This window comes from Dendroctonus ponderosae, unplaced genomic scaffold (genome assembly GCF_020466585.1).
Source record: "Dendroctonus ponderosae isolate FM_Combo_2020 unplaced genomic scaffold, Dpon_F_20191213v2 Dpon_F_20191213_361, whole genome shotgun sequence".
NCBI lineage: Eukaryota > Metazoa > Arthropoda > Insecta > Coleoptera > Curculionidae > Dendroctonus > Dendroctonus ponderosae.
The window spans coordinates 1,025-21,058 of record NW_026018571.1 but is presented as its reverse complement, the minus strand read 5'-3'; the positions used below and the strand labels follow the sequence as shown (position 1 = coordinate 21,058).

Genomic DNA, 20,034 nt, shown 5'->3' with positions numbered 1-20,034 from the left:
CCATGATCCAGGAATTACCTAATCGGGGCGATCAGGGTTTAGAAGGGGGGCAGTGTAACGGAAATGGCCTGGGGTACTCACGTTTGGAATGGGGGACGAAATTCATGGTGTTTCAGTAAATGGGAGCCCCATTTGGACCCCATTTACTGTCAAATATGACACTGACAAGCGGGAAGTTTCGCACCTGTTCTGGAGATTTCTAGAACTATCTGGAATACCTGGAGAAAAGTATATAAGCGACGACGAGAACCAGACAGGGGGAGTGAAGTGACAGCCGCGCCTGAGTGCAGAAGAAGTTAAACCCGCGAGTCGGAAATCCGTATTTTCCGTGTGTTATTGTTATCGTTTGTGAAGTTGACATTAATTTTAGAAGTTAGTTTGTTCCTGTTCCGTAGTTAAAGTTGTACCGAGTGGAATAAAAGTTGTAAGTTGAAGAAAGAATTTGATACTCGGCCATCCACGGTACAATATGTTAATTGAATATTACAAATACATTTTTTTGTCTGCAGCCTGGTAAAGCAAAATGGGTTTTCAAAAATCAATAAGTGGCTTTATAATTAATTTCAAACATTCGAAGACAATTAATTATAAACGCTTGCATCCATTTAATTGAAGAAAGCAATTTAATCGAATTATAGGCAAGGAAATATGACTAAGACGATTGGAACTTTGTAAACATAATTGTTTATTCTCGCTCCCCAGTTTCAGAAATAACTTAAATTATATTTTTAATTACTGATAAACTTTATGTATACATGCAACAGTACGTCCAGAATGTATGCGAAATAAAGTTTGCGAATTTATTTATAGCTTTTCGCTATCAATTTTGGTGTACAAATTAAAAGACTATTAATATTATCCAAATATTAAATTGAAACCAATATTCAAAAGCTTTATAACATCACTTTTCCAAAAATACATATTTTCCAAATTATCATTGATTACCTTTGGGTTTAGTTTTCAAAATAAAAAATTGTCTATTAAAGCCCAAGTTACATCATAAAAAGCAGACATACCTACATTTTTCCGATAAATGAGAAATAAACGCCAGCAATTTTCTTATAGACTACATCCTTCTATTGATTGGATTTCAATTTAGGCAGCCGTTTTGGAACTCTTTCATGTTCATCGGATCTTTTTTATGTCATAAAAGGCCCATTTCATGTTCATCCAAGACCCCACATGTAATGTATTATGTAACGATAAAACCGTTTTGTTTTACGTTGGCATTTCCTATCCGCGATCGAACTAATCAGCATTCAGCAAGAACTTGAGGTGGCACGTGCTCCAAATAAATGTCGTATGCGTCCGAAACAGGATTATTTTCGCATTTTGTCAGACTATGGTGGGCTTTTTATTTTGACCGATGCGGAGAATGCTGTACGTTTTAATCAATCAACCACATAAGATAGAATTGGAGATTGCCAAACTGATACGTGACGAAATGGACCTTCTTTTTATTAACATTTTGAATCGGGATTAGCAGTAGTAATATTAAGTTCGGGTAGTAGCTGTCGCGTGAATTTCAATTCACTTCGTCTTTCAATGGTAGCTGCACTTCTTTGAATTATATTTGAAAAGCGCATAAAACATTTTAATCACTTCATACTTGTGTAGAGAAAAAAATATTGAAATAACTTTTTTCTCGACGCCAAGTCCAAGTTAAAAACGAAAAAGAACGTAATTCAAGTAATCAGCTTGACAATGCGTACCGATTAATATTGCGGAAGGATTAAATTTAATATATTAGCAAAGGCTTGACACCATTAGAGTAACTAAGATTAATTACATCATCCAACATTTCTTTTCCTTTTTAATTATCATTTAAGGTTCGCAATCTATCTCTTTAACTTACACGGATTATGAATGCGTTTAGATATGACCGATCATTTAAATTAGCAGAACAATGTATATGTGGCCAATTCACATAAAATGATACTAACGATAGTGATAGTATATTTCACGTTTAGATTTTAAAATATCTGCTTCAGGAGGAATGAATAGGTAACTTTAAAGACGGTAAAATAAAAATGTATTTCTGCATATAAAAATGTATTTAGAAATAGTGCCACAATGACAAACAACCAAACAGTAGGGAAATTATTTTTAGGTTCTAAACACTCAACAGATACGTCTTTTAATTCACTTGGGAAAACCTATGTTTCATCCAGAAACATGAAATGACTAGTATTTGTATGAATTTCTACAATTCCTCATGCCATAAATGCCGTGTGACAAAACCGGACAAATCCTCTATATCACGATTTCCGTTATACTCTCCTATTTGTTGTCCGTCCTTATACAGGAACAGAGTTGGAAATCCTTCGATCTGAAACCAAAAACATACCTAATATTGCCATAACTGACCAACGTTAGTGCAAGATAATCATATTATTTTCAACCGACTTTAAAACCAACCATCGAAAAGCAATTTAAGAGTTGAATCAGCCAGATTTTGTTCCTTAGCCCACACACTTACCTTTTGCTCGTTGCAAAATTGCCTATTGACTGAGGTAGTACAATCGATTTTACCAATTTTGACTGCTTTTTCACTTTGGAACTTCTTCCCCAACTGTTCCCAAGTCGGCGCCAATCTCTTACAATGACCACAAGAAGGAGAATAAAACTCCACAAACGTTAATCCAATGCCGATTTCTGGAACAAATTACATTTTATCAGTTACACTGTAAAAGTTAAAAAAACGCCAAATTATTCACCATCGCTGAAATTTTTCGCTGTTAACTCTGTTACAAATTTGTCTTCGGTGACTTTTGTTGGCTCCGGTTCGGATTTCTCAGGAACTTGACCACCGATCATTCGATTTACATAGTTTTTAAGATCTACCAGTGATCTGTCTCCAGTATATTTTCCATTCTAAAAACCCACAATATTTTTACATGGATTTATAATCTTCACAATTATACTTTGTCGCCTATTTTAAGAGAATAGAATCTTGAAAATCATAACAGAACTGTAAATAAAGTTTTCGTCCCGAATTCTGCTGCCAATCTTTTTCCGCGTTTAACATCAAATGTACAGTTGTTAAGACGAAAAATGCATCAACAGAAAAATGGTATAAAATAATTGCAAACTTCTCTAAGAACAACTTGTTTTTTCGCGATTTTCCATTGAATACGTATCTTATGTCATTTGAATCACGACTATCTTAATATCTTATCTTTTATATAAAAACATTGGTGTTACCTTTTGTCCATCCTCGAACCACAACAGCGTCGGATAACCTTTTACATCGTGTGTAGAACAAATGTCTCTGAATTCTGTACAGTCAACCTTGGCAATAGTAATTTTTTCATTAAGTTCCATTGCTTTTGCCAATTCTAACCAGGTAGGAGCCAATTTCTACAAGTACATGTTGCTATCAAATCCAGATCTCAGATCAATAAAATTTAATAAAAAAATATATATAAAAAAATGAAGAAGGCTTCAGATAAATGCGAAAACATTGCTGTGTGCAGTAGTAATTGTTTAACGAGAAATTGTCGATTGAATAAATTCGTGTGAGTAATTTCGTTAAATCACATAAAATTTAACATTTACCGGTTACTTGCTTACCACAATGCTTATTGACTTACTTGACAATGTCCGCACCACGGAGCATAAAACTTAATAAATGTGTTTCCATCCTCAATAACGGCGTCAAAATTGTCCTTATTCAACTCGATGAGCGGAGATTCTTGACTGGAAACAACCCCAGCGGATAGTTCATCTTCCTAAAATATTGAATATTAAAATGTTCCTCTTTAGTTATTATCGGCAAAATCGTCCAAATAACGTTCTGTCCAGAGATAAACTGCCAATGTCCGAAATATCTCTTTCAGACCGCTATATAGACCGAAACGCGTTCTGGGCTTTTACGAGTGTCAGAAAGCGAATTTGTTAAATGATTCGCTTACTGTTTTTCCCAAATCATTCTGAACCCAATCTGGTTTTCGTCTCATTGCGAGAGCGCGTGGAGCACGCAAAGAATAAATTTTAGTGATAATAAATTACAAAAAAATATTTTGATTGTTTATGTATACATATTAGAATTTTTAAAACAATGGGGACAAAGACGTAACAACTTTTCTACTATATATGGATATTCAAAATTGGCGTCATTCCTAATAATAGGCACATATTTTAAGGGCTGAAGACGCGTTGACATTTTTTATGAAAACCATACAACATTTGTAAAAATACCTAATTCGCGTTCATAAAGGGTTAACATTTTACAATATTTACAAGATCACAAATTATATCCGCATATTTTTATAAGTAACATACAATCGGCAAGGCAGAAATTAAACGAGAAAATTGCAAAGTAAAAAACAGTTAAACAAATTGGGGCCGTATTCCTGCTGAAATTTGCTATCGCGGATAGAGTTCTGGCTGACTTACGAAAAGAAGGAATATATTAGTTTACTTCACTCACATACAAACCTACTTAATGTGGACTCTAAAAATCATTCAACTATTTTTTAAATTATAGTCACTATTTTTTAAATTTTAATATCTTAGATAAATATACTTCGCGTACTAAGCATTCGTAATAATTAAACTTCTACTTATATTTGACCATTAATTTATGTTTATGAGAATTCGTCCATAGGTACTTCGTCTACGAGCTTGGTCCAAATTTCGGTAATTGTAATTTCAACTAACGATTTTTAAAGACTTATTCGTCTTCGACTACATTGATGTACTTATGCCCTATAAGCTTTAAAATTCTATTGCAACATAATTTTCAAACGCTAATCATGCTTTGCTACTTAATTTTTAAGTAATATTAGCACAACAATGTTATCAGCCCGTTTCTGACCAATTATGAATATATCTATGTAACAAAAGATGTAAAGATGTCACGTAGTTATCAGTCAACACACTTTTAAAGATAAGTATCTCTCTCACTATGTACTTTTTTAAGTGCAAAAAGTCCTTATTGGTAAAACAATGTATTAATTTTTTGTACTACCTGTCTGAGCTGTTCATTAATAAAGTCAGTTAGGGTGGGCAAATCTCTGGTACCCCTAAACCTGACACTGTCACTTGTCCCTACTTTGAAGAACTTTAAAGTGGGGTACCCAGTAATATCTTGGTCGGAACAAACTTGGGCATCAGTTGTGCAATCGACTTTGGCAATTGTTATATTGCTGCTATCCTCATTCAACATTTCGGCCAGTTGTTCCCATATTGGGGCCAATCTCAGACAATGACCGCACCTTGACATAGAAACAAAGCAAAACTTTAATTTTCAACACTGGCTGTATGGCGAAACTTACCAGGGGGCGTAGAACATCACAAAATGATGTTTTTTTGCTATCTCGTCCACGAAATTGTTTTCGTCGTATTGGCGAGTATAAATTCCCTCTTCATGGCAGAAAACTTGTAAAACCACCGAAGAATAAATAAGTAAATTAACAAGAAATCTCGACATTTCACAAAATGGTTTCCTTTTAACGAGAAAGATTCTAATAAAGTATTTGGATTTTCAGTAAGAAACTCAGTTTGAAAACAATCCAAATGACAAGTCGGTATTTTCTTAGGTTAGGAGGATGGCATCAATTGTTTCCGATTTGCACCAATTATCTTCGAGAGTTTGGGCGGCAAATTTTAAATAATAGTCAAGGGTTTATAATTTAACTGTTTTTTATGTTGTATGTAATTTGTTTATTCAACTTATGTTGATGTACAATATCGTATTTGAGCGTGTTAATAAAAATTCAATTGAAATATTTTTTTCATTTTTAGATGTGTTTACGCTTCTCCCTTATTTTGATATTGTTTTTAATTATTTCGATTATTTGGTTTCGAATCTTCAATTTTTCAAGTTAACATGGTAATGTACTTTTATGACAGAAAAAATTTAATTTAATTTAATTTAATGTATTGAAGAGTTAAGCTTTTGTGGCTATTGCTTTTAAGCCCTTTTGTAGACTTTTTTTTACATTTTGCCAGCACGATGAGTAACTTGCATTCTCAGAAGTGATTCACTTGAAAGCTTAAGTCCAGTGTCAGCTTTGAAGAGGAGAACTAAATTTTAACTGCCGCCTAAAAGCGAGAAAAATCACTATCATCATTAATGGATTCATTTTTCAAAATCTCATTAAACATGTGATTTTTCTTCAGTTTGTAATTCTGATTTAGATCATTTTTAATGCAACCCATGCAAGTTTTAGCTTGAACATGAGCTCAAGATCGTGAAAATGAGATCGTAAATAAAAGTTATGGACTTAGTTAAAAACAGTTTCGGGCTATTTGGCTTTTCTTTAAACTTTTGTTGTTAAGATGCTAAAAACTTTTTGTGTCTAACTTTCCGAAATTTGCATTTTGTATTTGCCACGCTGTACAAAGTTTGCCTGCTATGCTTAATTTTTGTCAATACATTGACTAACAAAAAACAACAATAACGCTTCAAACGAAAACCAATAAAATTTATCCAGCTCCAAAGTTAGGGAAAATTTGGCTGCGTAACGGTGATTTCGTTGAACAGTTTTCGACTCTCTAGGTTTGATTTTTAATGTATGATATTTATTAAAAATCGTGCATAAATACTAACATTTTTTAGTAAATCACAGAAAGTTGGTACAAATATAATGTATATTACAAGTGCATTTAAACTCTAATAACAGATAGTATCTACAAATTTAACATCAGTTAACAACTATTATTTCCTATGGATCTCGCTACACGTATCCGATATGGCAATCTAAAAGATTCTCCGGCAAGCTGGATCGTCCCAGCATTTCTGGACATGTGAATGAATTTTTCTTCTCTTTACTAAATAGTAGGCTATTAAAACTGGATCATCTGACCCGTCCAGAAGGAGATCGAAGATGGGATCTGATGTATCCAGTTCTATAGTCTATAATATCCCGGCGTTGCATACCTTGGCTACCATGACGATTGCGTCTACTCCATCTAAAAAAATTCAAAGAAAATGTGTATTTAAGTGAATTAGTAAAAGCATTTTGAAAATGTGGTCTGAATTTTTCAGATTTTTTGTTCAATATTAATACTTACGAGAAGGATAAAAACTAGATAAAGTTTGTCAGGCTGCCGATTTTTTAAAATTTATTCTTGAAGTAAATGCGTGAGGCTTTGGAACAAATGAGATTTGCATGGCCTTTAAACGCTTTAAACAATTTTGAAAGTTCAACAGCCTAACTAGTAAAAAGCCATTATTTTCGTTCTAATTATTCTAGACCTTTCACCATCAAAAAGTGCACATTCTTAATTAAAAAATATTTTTTATGGCATGCATTTACTGTTCCATGCTATGTGCTATGAAGAATCCACTGTGCAAACAACGTTTCGCAAGTAAAAACGGGAAACACTTCTACCTACATACAAACGAAATTGTATCTGCTTTAAATAAGTTTCTTCTGTTGTAATTTTAATAAAGTTTCTTCGTGCGGAAGAAATGATTATTTACCTTATTAATAGCAGTTAATTTTGCGTACCTTCACATTAGTGCGAACGACAACTAAGGACTTAACAACAGAGAAAGCGATCTAATCAAACAACATAAACACTCACAGATAAAGTGTACACTAGTGCCTGAGAATGACAGACTTTGCGACTCCACCTGGTCTCTCTTCAGTCGGCAAGTTGGTGGCTGGTAGAGCCGCTCGCTTGGAGAAAGATGGTCTTCGGCGAGTGACAGAATAACACGCATAGAGCCACAGTCACAAGAGATAAAGAAGGGACAGAGACAGAATAAATGTTAGAAGGTGATTGGTGCATGATCGAAAAGAAGGACAATGAGAATGATCAGATGGTTATGGATTGTCTGATTCTAAAAAGTGTTGCGTGTTGGCTCAGTGTGGATGATGCGTGATTAAGCCAGTTGCTTGAGCCGTATAGGAAAGTGTGCGCTATGGTATCTACATGTGCAAAGCCTTTTTTTGTAGCAGCAGTAAAAATATTTTTTTGTTATACAAAAAGTCTTCCTACCGTGAATTTCACAAAGTTTCTCATAGCTTTAATCTTTCTGTTTAAGATGTTAATTTTCCTATGGAATAGAGTCGTACGGTGTAAATCGGTTTTGTTGGTATAATCTCATTTCACACATGTTTTGTTTGCCTTAATACAAATCTGGGTAAAATATACTGGTAAAACATGTTTTTAATTTGTGGTGAGTTGAATGTTCCGTGAAAGTTGCTCTTGTGGATCTGTGATTCATGGTTTATTACTTATTGTTTCAACTGCTGTTTTATTTTTGTATTATATGGATTCAAATGAAATTTGAAATTTACATTTGTAATTTAGAGAGTTATTTACTATAGATTAACGAATCTTCAAAAATTTGTTGTTCAGTTTTTCTGCTTTTTTTCTCCACTTATGTGGCTGTAATTTACCACTTGGACGATTCAAGTAAAGTTCGGTACCTATAAAAGTACTTTGATGATCTGGCATCAGCTTTTTTAAAGTAAGTGTAAAAACATCCTATTTTTAGAGTTATTCTTTATGTGCAACCATTGCTGTTTATTGAACTTGAAAATATTTTCCTCCTCATGGCTTTTTAAAAAATTTAATTAACAAAAAATCACATTTTGGCAGTAATTGAATTGAAAATTAAGAACCGTACATTAATTTAAAAATGCAGCTCGAATTATTAAAGCTTAAATTGAGTGAAGCAATAAAATATAAGTACACAACAAAGCAAACATAGTGAAATAAGCTGCAGTTTTCAACTATTTTCAATTGGCACAGAAAGTGAATTATTAAGTACCTTTTTAAATAAAAGTAAAAAGCGTAAACAACAATTGAAAAAAAAATAAGCTATTTCGCATGAACAGTATAATTAAATAATTAGACTCAATGACTAAATGAGTCTGATAAAAGTGAAACTAAATTTATTTAGTTCTGTTTCACGTATTATGTAGTGCATGTTTTCACTTTAAAATTATAAGACTTTATTCAGTGTTTTGCAGCATAGATTTTACAAATTTTAAAAACAACGAACATAAATGAAAAACTCATGCAAAACTTATATATAAATGTAAGTCATCAGGAAATTTATTTGCGTAAAATGGTGTTCAAATTAATTTGATGTGTATTGTTCTAAAATTGCGTATAATGAGGGGTATTAGTGCGAAAAATCCCAATGTAATTGATGTAAAGCCTACTGAATCTCGCTCAAAATTACGGTAACTTTTTTGGCAACAAAATCAAATAATTTATTAACGAAAAAATTCTGACGCAAAGACTAAACTTGAAGCTTTTCCAAATATTCAAATTTATATCGCTGGAATCAATCTTACTTTCAAAAGTATTTAAGTTGTTCTTTCAAGTATTCGGAAAGCATATCAAAAACAATATGAAATTTAGATTAAACGCATACAAAGTTTCATAGAATAACAAAAAATGTTCACATCTTTATAAAATGTTAGAACATCCGATTTCTCAAAAATCGAAAAAGATAAACCCGTTTAGACTTTAAATATTTTCACTTATGTTAAAATGGAAATACAAGAAATATAAATGGATGAGTGAAAAATATCATCAGACGTTAACATTTGTTAACTTATGTATACTTATAATGCATCTATATGCAGATATATTGTTCATTTTAACCTCTAATAATAGCACAGAATTTATATTTAAAAACCCAATACTTGAACATCCCTGTATATTATCTGAGTCTTCAAAACCGAAACAAAAAATCTATTAACTTTTGTTTAAATCGAATCATTGAGGATAAATTGTGTGATTATTCCTCACACTTTTACAATAAATGGTGGTGAAAAAAAGGTGAAAAGTAAAACAAAACAGTTAAAACAAACTGAATTTTATTTGGACGTCATCAATTTAACAATAAAAAGTAGACAAATACAAAATAAAGTGTTAGTAAAATTATTGTCGGGAAGCCGTTCGTGCAAAATTGTATTTTAGGTCAGTTTTAAAATCACGGGATTAAAATTTTGCTATATGTGAATGACACAAACCGTTTTTGAAATACTGCTTTTTTCAATATTTTCTTTAACTTAATTTTTTGTAATTGGTATTAAAAATGAATACAAATGGCTTAACTAATATTAACAGACAAAAATAAATGATCTCAAACTGATTTGAGTCATTCAATGCTTCTAACATTAACAAATGTAAGTAAGTATACAAACATTAATCAAAAACAGTCTAACTACAAACGTTTCTATCTTATTTTGTACAACATCAGCAGAACGACACAGCCAACTACACATACATACATAAGATCACTTTTTTTGCCCCTGTTTGGAGCGGGCATACTAAAAATCGAAAAAGAGTACTTTAGCATATAACTCCGACTAGCTAATAAAGATGTCAGTCTAGCTAAGAATCTACATGAACCTAGTTTCAATATGTGCGTGTGTTAAAAATTGTGTAGAAGTATACTGGCTGTTTTTTATTGCGGCTTAAAATTGTTAGTATATACAGCGTGCCTCACGGTCAGCGTCTATTAGAATATTCCGGGAAGTAATGCGATTTGAAACCCGCAAATTTGGAAAATGAGATTTTTGGAGACACTCTTTTCAGATGAAATAACAGCGACATTATGCGACTTCTAATAAATAAGGTAATATTAATAAAGGTAAACGATACATCATCAAACTAGATCACTTGCATTGTGTGCGAAGCATCACAGGACCATCGATTATTTAACAATTTATATGTTTTTTTTTTATAGAGAATAGTTTTTTGAAATATTTAACTAAATTCGAAAGGAACTCTCGCAGAAAAAAACAGTCGCATGATTCTGATAACGATTCAGATTAGATTCATGAGTCTTTAAGCTACCAAATACATCTCTTGCGCCAATTCCTATTCAAAAGTTAACAGATTTAAGAAAACGAAATAAAATGAAAATAACTCACATGATATGTGGATGAATGAGTTGACATATATTGTGGAACAGTGTGTGGAGTGTGTGTGAAGATTCTAATGGGTGTGAATAAAATCTATAATGACACAAACTAAATGAGATTTAAAATAGATAACAACACACACAATAATGTTGCATGCCGAAAGATATTATTTGGTACTTACCTCGCACTGTGCGTTAACATGATGATATTTCTGAAACAAGATAGTTGTATAGCTTACAGCTTACCCAAATTTACTACCAAAATTACAAACTAGCATTTACTACGAGGGTCGTTTGATAAGTCAGTGACTTTTTAAATTTCCTGTTCAGTAACTTTAAATTCATCATTCATTCAACAAGCTGATGGTCACGGTTTTTGGGATCGGCGTTATTCACATCGATTACTTTGAAAAGAGTAAAACGGCGCATACTATTCAGAGCTTTTGAACAGATTCGATGTTGACTTGAAGTTAAAAAGGCCGTATTTCGCGAAAAAAGTTCTGTTTTTTAGCAGCATATTCTCCAGATTTAGCCCCTTGCGACTATTTCCTGTTTGCAATCCTGAAGAAATGGCTGGGCGTAAAAAAAATTGGGTCCAATGAAGAGGTCATAATTGAAACAAACACCTATTTTGAGGAAATCGAGAAAATATATAATATTAATTGAACGGAATAAAAAAAATTGGAAAGACGTCCAAAGTCTAAGTATATCGAGCTAAAAACAGATTATGTTGAAAGATTTAACGTTTTTTGTGCGAAAAAAAACATATCTTATTCAAAAAGTCGATCCTCGCATGTTAAAGTTCTCGCAAATCAATTTTTCATTTAGACGCTTCAAAGTGTTATTAAAAGTGCTCTATTCATAGCCAATAGAATTAAATAAGAGCTGTTTGAAAAAAGATATTAAGCAAGCATATTAATTTGTGCAGTGCAGTTGATGGATATTGTGCATCATGAAGCTAATTGTGACTCATAGTAAGCGCTCAACGTTTCAGTCGCTGTAAGAAGCAGAAGTTGTGAATAATCATTAGGCGAATTTTACGTAAAAAAAATAGATAAATTCTGGCTTACAAAACTGACCTTTCCGTTGAAGATACGAGTTGAAATTCTGCAAAGATACATGTTTATATTGTATCTTTTGGTAACAAAAAACCTATTGCGCAACAGTTTTAGAATCACGACTTCTATAGAATTCAAATGCACGCGAAAACTATGGAATTTAAAAGCCCATTCAATATGTGAAAAGTAAATGTATTTTCTTGTAAAAGATTGAATGTTAACTAAGTAATATCAATGGATTAAATGAACTTACTGATGTAAATTTCAAATACGAATGTGAACTTTATTGAGTTTAGTGCTTCATGAACTTTGATCGAATCTTCATACTATTTACAAGAAAAATGCATTTTTGTGGAATCCTACCTGAGTAGTCGAGTAATGTAATCCGGCCAGTTATCGGGAAACATTACCAGGAAAAAACCCACTGCTATTAAAATCATCCCTGCCAATTTCATCCCTTCGAATTGAGCTCCGTATAAGACAACATCCAGTGCTGAAAATGCAGTTAATTTATAAAAAAAACGCAATTCTACATTTCATATTTCCTCACCCGCAGAAACGGGCACAGCAGTGATGAGTCCCAATGTTATAAAAAGGTCATAAGTTAGGGCAACACTGAAGTTCCCTAATAAATTGGCAACTGAAAACACAACATTTATGAAAAAACTTGTCCAATATAATGTAAAAAAATAAAAATAGCGATTGCTTTTGTCAGTTTTCTGTAATGTATAATATATAGTCATATTTTCCAACTTTAATCATTCTTTAATGTAAAATATAGATATTTACTGTAAAAATAATAAATAATGAATGATGAACTCTCACCTAGAGATAGGCAGCTTGCACTTAGCAGCGCCGGCCATGGAAGTCTATCCCAATGGAGAGTTTCCAGTCCAGTCAAAAATAGACCCAAACTGACCGGCCATAAAAGAGCCGCATTGAGCATTCCAATTAAGGAGAAGAAAAGAGCAACTTGACCGTAAGTTGCATCTCCAATCACCTCCAAAAACGAAATCAAGTTTAACTTTAACATTTTTAAACATCGTCGATGAAACGTCGAAAATTATAAATCTAATTAATGAAGGATGCTTTAAGCTAACAGAAAGCAAGAAAGAATAACACAGGAAATAATGGATGTTATGAATGAAACATGCAAAAACCTATAAAAAAATATAAAGCAAGAAAGAATAACATAAGGAATTCTCGATCTTATGAATGAAAAGTGTTAACACAAAACCAAACCTAAAAGAATAGAAATAGGGGTTGATAAAATAAATAAGAAAATGGACAGAGAACATTTATGAACTCACTCTAAGAGCAGAAAGAAAATAGATTTATCATAATAGTAGTCCCAACTAAAACTAGTTGTATTTACCTTTTTAAAAAGTACTTTATAGACAGCTGAACCAGCTGCAGCTGAGGTAGCTAAAACTACACCAGCTAATGTTGGACTTCCTGTAATTCCATCCATATAAGCTAGTAAAGCGACACCAGTATCGCATATTATCACAGCCATTATCTGTTAAAAAACAATATAAAACTATTTCAATCATCGCTAAGATTTTAAGGATGAGTTGGAGCTGAGCCAAGGGAAAAAAATTCAAAACATTTTCTTTTAAGCTTGATCTTGTGGGATTTGCATTATTCGTCCTAAAACTTCGAATGTTTTTGTCAGGAAAACAATTATCTTTATTTTATTATACATTAAACATCATTTATCCGAAAAAATTAGTAATTGGCATTAGTTAAAAATGCCTTTTATTAAACCAAGTTATTTTAAAACATAAAGCGCAAATACAAATAATAATTGTTACTAACGCCAACTAGGTGATAGTGCACAAATAATCACTCACTTAATATTTCGAAAAATCAGCTTACAAAATACAAAATTGTTAAAGTACACTTAAATTTGTCGGAATGGCAATATTAAGTGTTCAATGTTTTCAAACGGGTTTCATCTAATAACAACATTTACATGTGCATTCAATGGCAAAGTCTGTAAAATAAATTCTCATAAACAAATGCTCAAATAATTCTATAAAAAGCGATTCCGATCTACAGTAAATTAATGCCAAATGTTAGCTTCCCACAGTAAACAAAGCGTTGGTCGATCATTATACCTTTTTTAATAACGAATTTGGTTATTTGGTACAATATCATCCTTTTTATAAAATGCATCAAATTCAAATATTAGTATCTTGTATAAACGACGAATATTTTTTTACAAAGAAATAAAATCTAACATAATTTACGAAGGTATGATATGCTGTTGTTTATTTACTCAGAATTATATTAAAATTTACTAGTGAATTTATTTAATTAGATTACATTGCATTGCATTTACGAAACTAATAAACTGATTCGGTTTCATCAAAGAAGAATATTTTTATTCCAATAAATAATTTTAGCATAATTTAAGAAGGTATGATATACTTTTGTTTATATATTCGGAATTAAATTAAAATTTATTAGATTTACTAGAGGTACGAAACTAATGAACTGATTCGGTTTCATCAACGAATAATATTTTTATTCCAATGAATAAATGTTTAGCATAATTTCAGAAAGTATGATACACTTTTGTTTATATATTCGGAATTAAATTAAAATGGATTAAGTTTACTAAAAGTAGTTAAATGATCTTGTTCTAAAAGTGCTACGTCTAAAAAAGAATGTAGTTTCCAAAACAGAAAAGAATAATACTATACCAAAAGGTCCAGTAAATAAAGATTTATTGTGGTGCATTTCTTTTACAGATTGTTACAGTTTTACAGCTAATATGGGTACATGTTTTGAATTTTGTTGAAAAAAGAAGCGATAAAAAAACGTCTAAAGCTCTTTACTAGATTACTATTCAGCGTCTATTATCCTGAAGAAATTATTAGAAATGTAGCTACTGAAATTTCGTAACGAATTATAAAATATTTAAATTACTCACTGAAAAAGTTTGTAACATTTAGGTCCAAATTCGAAAAAGATATTTACATTTATGTAATTTTTTACAGAAAGTAATAAAGCGATTTAAAAAAGCCTTGAAAGAAGTGTTTAGAATAGAAATCTCTCGGCCACTGACTTAGTACAAGAAAGTTGAACAGTAAACTATCAACTTTATTATTTTTTAGATCTCCTGTGACGGACAAAGGACAAGTTGGATATTCAGCACGGTTCAATTCTCTATCGGCTAATAATAAACGTTGCAAATTATTACTTTTTATCAATACTTATAGGTAGAAGATCTTTTTTAATAAGTAGTTGCTATCTACTACATAATATAAAATTGAACATAAAATGTAAAAAAGACGTGAATTTAGTTGGCAATTAATTACCGAATCAGAAATCGTGTAAGATAGTGAAAAGAAACCCAAAAACTGATCCTGGGGTTGCCAGAGGTTAGTAAACGTTGAGATTTACACTATCTATAAAGTGTAAATAAAATATGAAGCAAAATTAAGTGGTGCGTGGTTGAAATGTTTAAATTTTCCTATTAAACTTTAGAGTGATTACTCATTAATTCCAATTCCAGCGCATAAAACTGGAAAACTGAAAATGTTATTTATTATTTTCCCTAACCGACCACCCGTTGCAAAACTAAAACCCGTAGCCTTTTTGCTGATAATTTCAATGCTCAAATCATTTTAAAGTAAATCAAATCAAACAAATGTTTATAAAACAAACACGCGAATGAAATTAGTGTCATTACAATCCATTTGTGCTTTGTTATTGATCTTATTATGAATGTTGTGTGTGTTTTTTACTGATATTTGAATCGAAACGCTATTTCTGATTAGACTATGATATTCACTTTAGATCTAACATTTTGAGTTTAACTGAAACTGTTGTGGTCAGCCTTTTCGTTGTTTTCTTGTCTTTTCACAATACACTTACTTGATATTTTATAAACTGTTCTTATAAGTGAATTAGTTTTACTTTTGACATTTTGCTGAATTTCCTGGAAATGACGAAATCTGATATTTTGAAACAGAATATTCGGTACAAGAACATTAGTTGTATCTGCAACTTAGTTTCAGATATTTCAGTTACCTTCATTTAAATAATTGATATAAATTGTTAATGTGATGGTGAATATAGAACAACTAATTGTGACTGACTGTTGTGACTAAAAATGTATGATTTTATTTTGCATTTTTGGTTCAACTTTGTAAATTTACGATCAATTTTCCCTTTTCCATTAGCTCTCTAACTGGTTGAAGAAAATTATAGGGTCAAGTCCCATATGCACAAACATTATAATTAATATAGAAAATAAAAAAATTATTACATAAAAAAAATTGTTTATATCGCGTTTCAAGTGTACATCTAAACATTTCTCACACCGAAAATCGAAATCTGACTAACAAATAGATCTCTTCTTTGAGTCTTTGTGCAAAGTTGCTCAAACCGCCATTGCAAAATGTTTGCAAAACATCCGAAAGTGTTGCTTCATAATGGCTAAACTTTGTTAATCACTAATCTGAGTAGGTTTTAACATGAATGTTTTTGCCCGGTTTTTGAGATATTCTTGTCGCTATTTCTTTAACGGAGTTAACTAGGGCTAGTCGACAACATATTAGCTAATGATTGGATTTTATCGATAGATACTTACACGTATGCCGACAAATTGTTCGTGTAAAATCACCCAGCTTAGCAGGTAGACAATCGATACGTTAGTAGCAAAAAGAGCCATCACATCAGTGGCCAGAAGGATGTTTAAAGATAAAATATACATGTAATTTGTGCCCACCCAGAGTAGACAGAATAAGCTGCATCTGGTCATAAACCTGACTAAAATTTCAAATATACATATATTAAACATTAGCAGTTCAAAGGCAAAGTTGTATGCGTGTATTACCTGCAGTAAACCCTTTATCTCGGAAGTCTCGTATGCTTTCCGTGAGAATATCGGACATTGATTCACATCGTTTGGTGCTTAACCTACTCACAAAATATAAAGGAAAGAACAGCATTGTCCAATTCGTCACAAACCAAGTGGTGAAAAATGGGGCTTCAAATGAGACCGCCTGAAAATTATTTTAAGAATTAAGAGCTAAATATTACTTAAATGTTGAGAGCAATGTAGAAATACTAACGTATTTCGTTTGAAGCACAGTCATATTTAAATCGGTAGTATCATGAGGTACTAAAATTGGGTCATCATAGTCTTCGTCTTTGGATCTTCGCAAATACAAGTACTTTATACTGTGTGTTGCACCAACCCAAGACGCTGTCACGCAAACCGTTACCCATATTCCAAAGTATATCTGAAGCAATAGGAGGAGAAAAATATAAATCTGGAATTATATACATGAATGAATTTAACTAAATATAATAAAATACAGTGCTTTCGTTCCCTAGAATATGTATATTTATACTTTTTTTCAACTGTTGTAAACTATAGGATTTTGAACTATTTTGCTTGAAGCAAGTCAAATGAAATTCATGAAATTCGCATTTCGTGCGGGAAAAAGTTATATAAAAAAATGCATGGAAAAAACAATACTACTCAAATAATTTTTCCCCCGCCTAAAACTTGCCTTTACCTAGTACTTTACCTTTACCTCGTTCAGAGCCTTGCAAAATAATTTGAAAAACTATCGTTAAAAATTTCTAAACGGCAACACTTTGTAAATGATCATTTTAGGTTAAGCCTATACATGTGGAATATGTATGTGTACTTTTTATGTTTCGGCTGATTCATTAATATTTTAACATAAAATAGTCGTTTTCTAATTTTTAGTGTTTAATATTGAATATTTGTAATCAGGTTTTATTGAAATGACATATTTCTTAATTATGCGAAAACTTTTAAATATAGAATTTACTATTAACTACAAACTGTTATTACAAAACGTTAATTTTTTAGTGTTTTGTCAAATTTTTTGTTGCGACTTTTAACTGCTTTTTTAATATTGTTAATTAAACTAAAATTTAATGGAATTGTTCAAATATTTACAATGTTTCAGTTTTCAGTCGGAGGTACAAAAATAGGCAATTTCATTTTTATATTCAAATCTAATTGCAGTTTTATTCAATTAAAATGTATTATTTTATAGTATTTCTTTAACTCAATAGTTAAAATGGGTTTTTACAATTTTTCACTTTATCAATATGAAAAAAATTGTCAATACGCCACTTAGTCATATATACCTACATAAATTTTAAAGTTCGATCCATAAATTTCTAATAAAAATAGTAAGTAGCAGGCAGCAAAGTCCTTTTTACACTAGTATTTAACCAACGTAAATTAGATTTACGTGCCTTGGAAGTATGTGAATAAAATGGAACGTTAAATCACGCACAAAAAGTGGGGTTTCTTGTGAGTTAGCGGTATCGAAACGCAAATCGGTGCAATTGTATTCACGCTACCTGAACACGCTATACACAATTAATAAGAAAAACAGATTTATTTTTGAATGAGTTAATTTTAGATTTTCCTACTAACGGTTGCCTGCTTACGACCAATTCAACTGAACATGAAAAACTAAAGTAAAATAAGCCTAAAATAAAATGAATAAAAAAGGGTTTCTGGATTAAATGAAGAAAATAATTGTTATGTGGAAAACTTTATATAAATCGACATTCAAGTATATTTACCTTTCTAGCTGATTTCGAACAAATTGATGCGGAACAACTTTTCAATTTTCCAGCAATACCAGTCGATTGAATTGTTGCATTTCCAGTACAATTGCTGGTTCGCTGGGGAGTTGCAGGCGAAAGAGGTTCGACTGAGTCCTGCTGACTCCCAACAGAATCTGAGTGAGTAAATGAAGGACCTAATAAATACACACATAATATTTATAGTTTAGGCAAGAAATTATAGGGGCAACATTCACAATAAATCCATTGTGCTCACATCAAACAGTGCTTGAGTGCTGATCAATTGCAGGATAGATTGAAATGTTTTAGATACCAAAGAACTCATATTTGTAACTGTCTAAAATATAGATAATTTGTATTGGTAATAAATGTATCTAAAAATCTTGAGCTTTTCATATTCCTAACGTATGTAAATATGTTGGTTATCTGTTAAACCGGCAGGTCAAGTAATTTGTATATCAAAGGAGTGAATATAAAAGTATCAAAATGTCTGGCAAACCAATCCTCCTTTAGGTCAATATTGTTCCAAAACTATTTCAAATTACCCTAGATACTTTCCAAGAAGTTCACCTTGGTTTCGTGATTTGAATAAAGCAAAATATATTAACTAATTTTCACAAAAGGAGGAGCGGTATTAAGTACCAGACGTAGGGATACAACATATTATTATACACTTATATTTCTGTTTGTCTAATTTAAAGTGTCGAGAATATTTATGTTTTCAGTGCAGTGCTATCCATGAGTTTATTATTTTTTGCTAGAAGGAAGTTATTTAGTTTAGAGCAAATTATATTAACACCCCTTTATTTCTATGAATCATAATCTGCCCAAGATTGAATCATTCACTTATGAGTTATAGTGCGCATATAAACGAAACTAGTAATTAACTTGCAATTTCTTACCATTCTTACCATTTGCAACTCCCTCCTCCGTTACTAAAACGCTAGGGGTGCGATTGCGACTAGAACTTCTTGGATTGAATATTGTCGGAATATCGTCTCGGTTCATCCTTTTGTAGAATTATCCGTTTATTTAAGGTTTTCTTTTATGTTCATGGCCCATTATAAATAAAAGTGGACATCGCTGAAAAGCAATAAAATCTGCCATTAGTAAACATTGTTAGTTGATAAGTATTTATTTGATTCGAGTTTAAATAAATATATTTTATATAACTGAAAGAAAAAATGTTCCATATTACATAGCAGAGAAAAAAATTCGCTGGCTGAAGGAAAATATGCACATCTTTTTAAAATAAAGCGATAGAATAAAACACGTAAGTAAAAATTTCAAACGCAAAACCTTTAGTGAAGAGTTGTTTTTCGTTTGGGCGCTGACTCATCTTATGCCTTCAACTAAGCATTTTCTTCTATGGGGAGTGTTGAGTTCAAGCTGTTTTGTTTCAGTAACTAACTAAACGATCATTTAGAAAATACTAATTTTTTACGTTATTTAATTAAAAATGTGCGTGAATTCAGTCAGAAACAGATATCACAGAACAGGCCATGAAAAATATATGAACCCCCAATTCAAATCGAAAAG

General features: G+C 31.7%; 2 protein-coding genes and 1 long non-coding RNA gene across 5 annotated transcripts; 1 reads left to right on the top strand and 2 right to left on the bottom strand.

Annotated features, from left to right (window-relative positions):
• Positions 1-2,035: 2,035 nt before the first annotated feature.
• LOC125504075 (thioredoxin domain-containing protein 5 homolog) lies at positions 2,036-5,557 on the bottom strand. The gene is made up of 7 exons (XM_048665427.1): positions 5,280-5,557; positions 4,973-5,219; positions 3,594-3,731; positions 3,205-3,360; positions 2,718-2,874; positions 2,480-2,655; positions 2,036-2,329 (listed from the first exon to the last, which is right to left on the bottom strand). The coding sequence occupies exons 1-7, from the start codon at positions 5,432-5,434 to the stop codon at positions 2,204-2,206; spliced, it is 1,155 nt and encodes a 384-aa protein (XP_048521384.1). The 5' UTR covers positions 5,435-5,557; the 3' UTR covers positions 2,036-2,203.
• Positions 5,558-6,578: 1,021 nt separating this feature from the next.
• On the bottom strand, positions 6,579-19,594 carry LOC125504076 (putative thiamine transporter SLC35F3). 2 transcript variants are annotated; one of them, XM_048665428.1, is made up of 11 exons: positions 19,398-19,594; positions 18,493-18,671; positions 16,989-17,159; positions 16,751-16,919; positions 16,505-16,683; positions 13,277-13,420; positions 12,727-12,901; positions 12,452-12,541; positions 12,265-12,394; positions 11,026-11,055; positions 6,579-6,918 (listed from the first exon to the last, which is right to left on the bottom strand). In XM_048665428.1, the coding sequence occupies exons 1-11, from the start codon at positions 19,501-19,503 to the stop codon at positions 6,804-6,806; spliced, it is 1,488 nt and encodes a 495-aa protein (XP_048521385.1). In that variant the 5' UTR covers positions 19,504-19,594; the 3' UTR covers positions 6,579-6,803. The 2 variants fall into 2 exon arrangements, with proteins under 2 accessions (XP_048521385.1, XP_048521386.1); XM_048665429.1 differs by having other exon boundaries at positions 19,407-19,594.
• Positions 10,256-18,877, top strand: LOC125504077. 2 transcript variants are annotated; one of them, XR_007281271.1, is made up of 2 exons: positions 10,256-10,555; positions 18,546-18,877. It is a non-coding gene; the product is annotated as an uncharacterized LOC125504077 (long non-coding RNA). The 2 variants fall into 2 exon arrangements; XR_007281270.1 differs by having other exon boundaries at positions 18,501-18,877.
• Positions 19,595-20,034: the final 440 nt, after the last annotated feature.

Bases quoted from the DNA above. Each gene is read 5' to 3' on its own strand.
- LOC125504075 (XM_048665427.1), bottom strand. From the start codon at position 5,434: ATGTCGAGATTTCTTGTTAATTTACTTATTTATTCTTCGGTGGTTTTA. The intron at 5,220-5,279 runs GTAAGTTTCGCC...TTCTATGTCAAG, and splicing joins GTGATGTTCTACGCCCCCTG to GTGCGGTCATTGTCTGAGAT. The intron at 2,656-2,717 runs GTGAATAATTTG...AATTTGTTCCAG, and splicing joins AGCGAAAAATTTCAGCGATG to AAATCGGCATTGGATTAACG.
- LOC125504076 (XM_048665428.1), bottom strand. From the start codon at position 19,503: ATGAACCGAGACGATATTCCGACAATATTCAATCCAAGAAGTTCTAGT. The intron at 16,920-16,988 runs GTTAGTATTTCT...AATAATTTTCAG, and splicing joins CTGTGCTTCAAACGAAATAC to GCGGTCTCATTTGAAGCCCC. The intron at 6,919-11,025 runs GTAAGTACCAAA...GAATTTTTTTAG, and splicing joins ATGTTAACGCACAGTGCGAG to ATGGAGTAGACGCAATCGTC.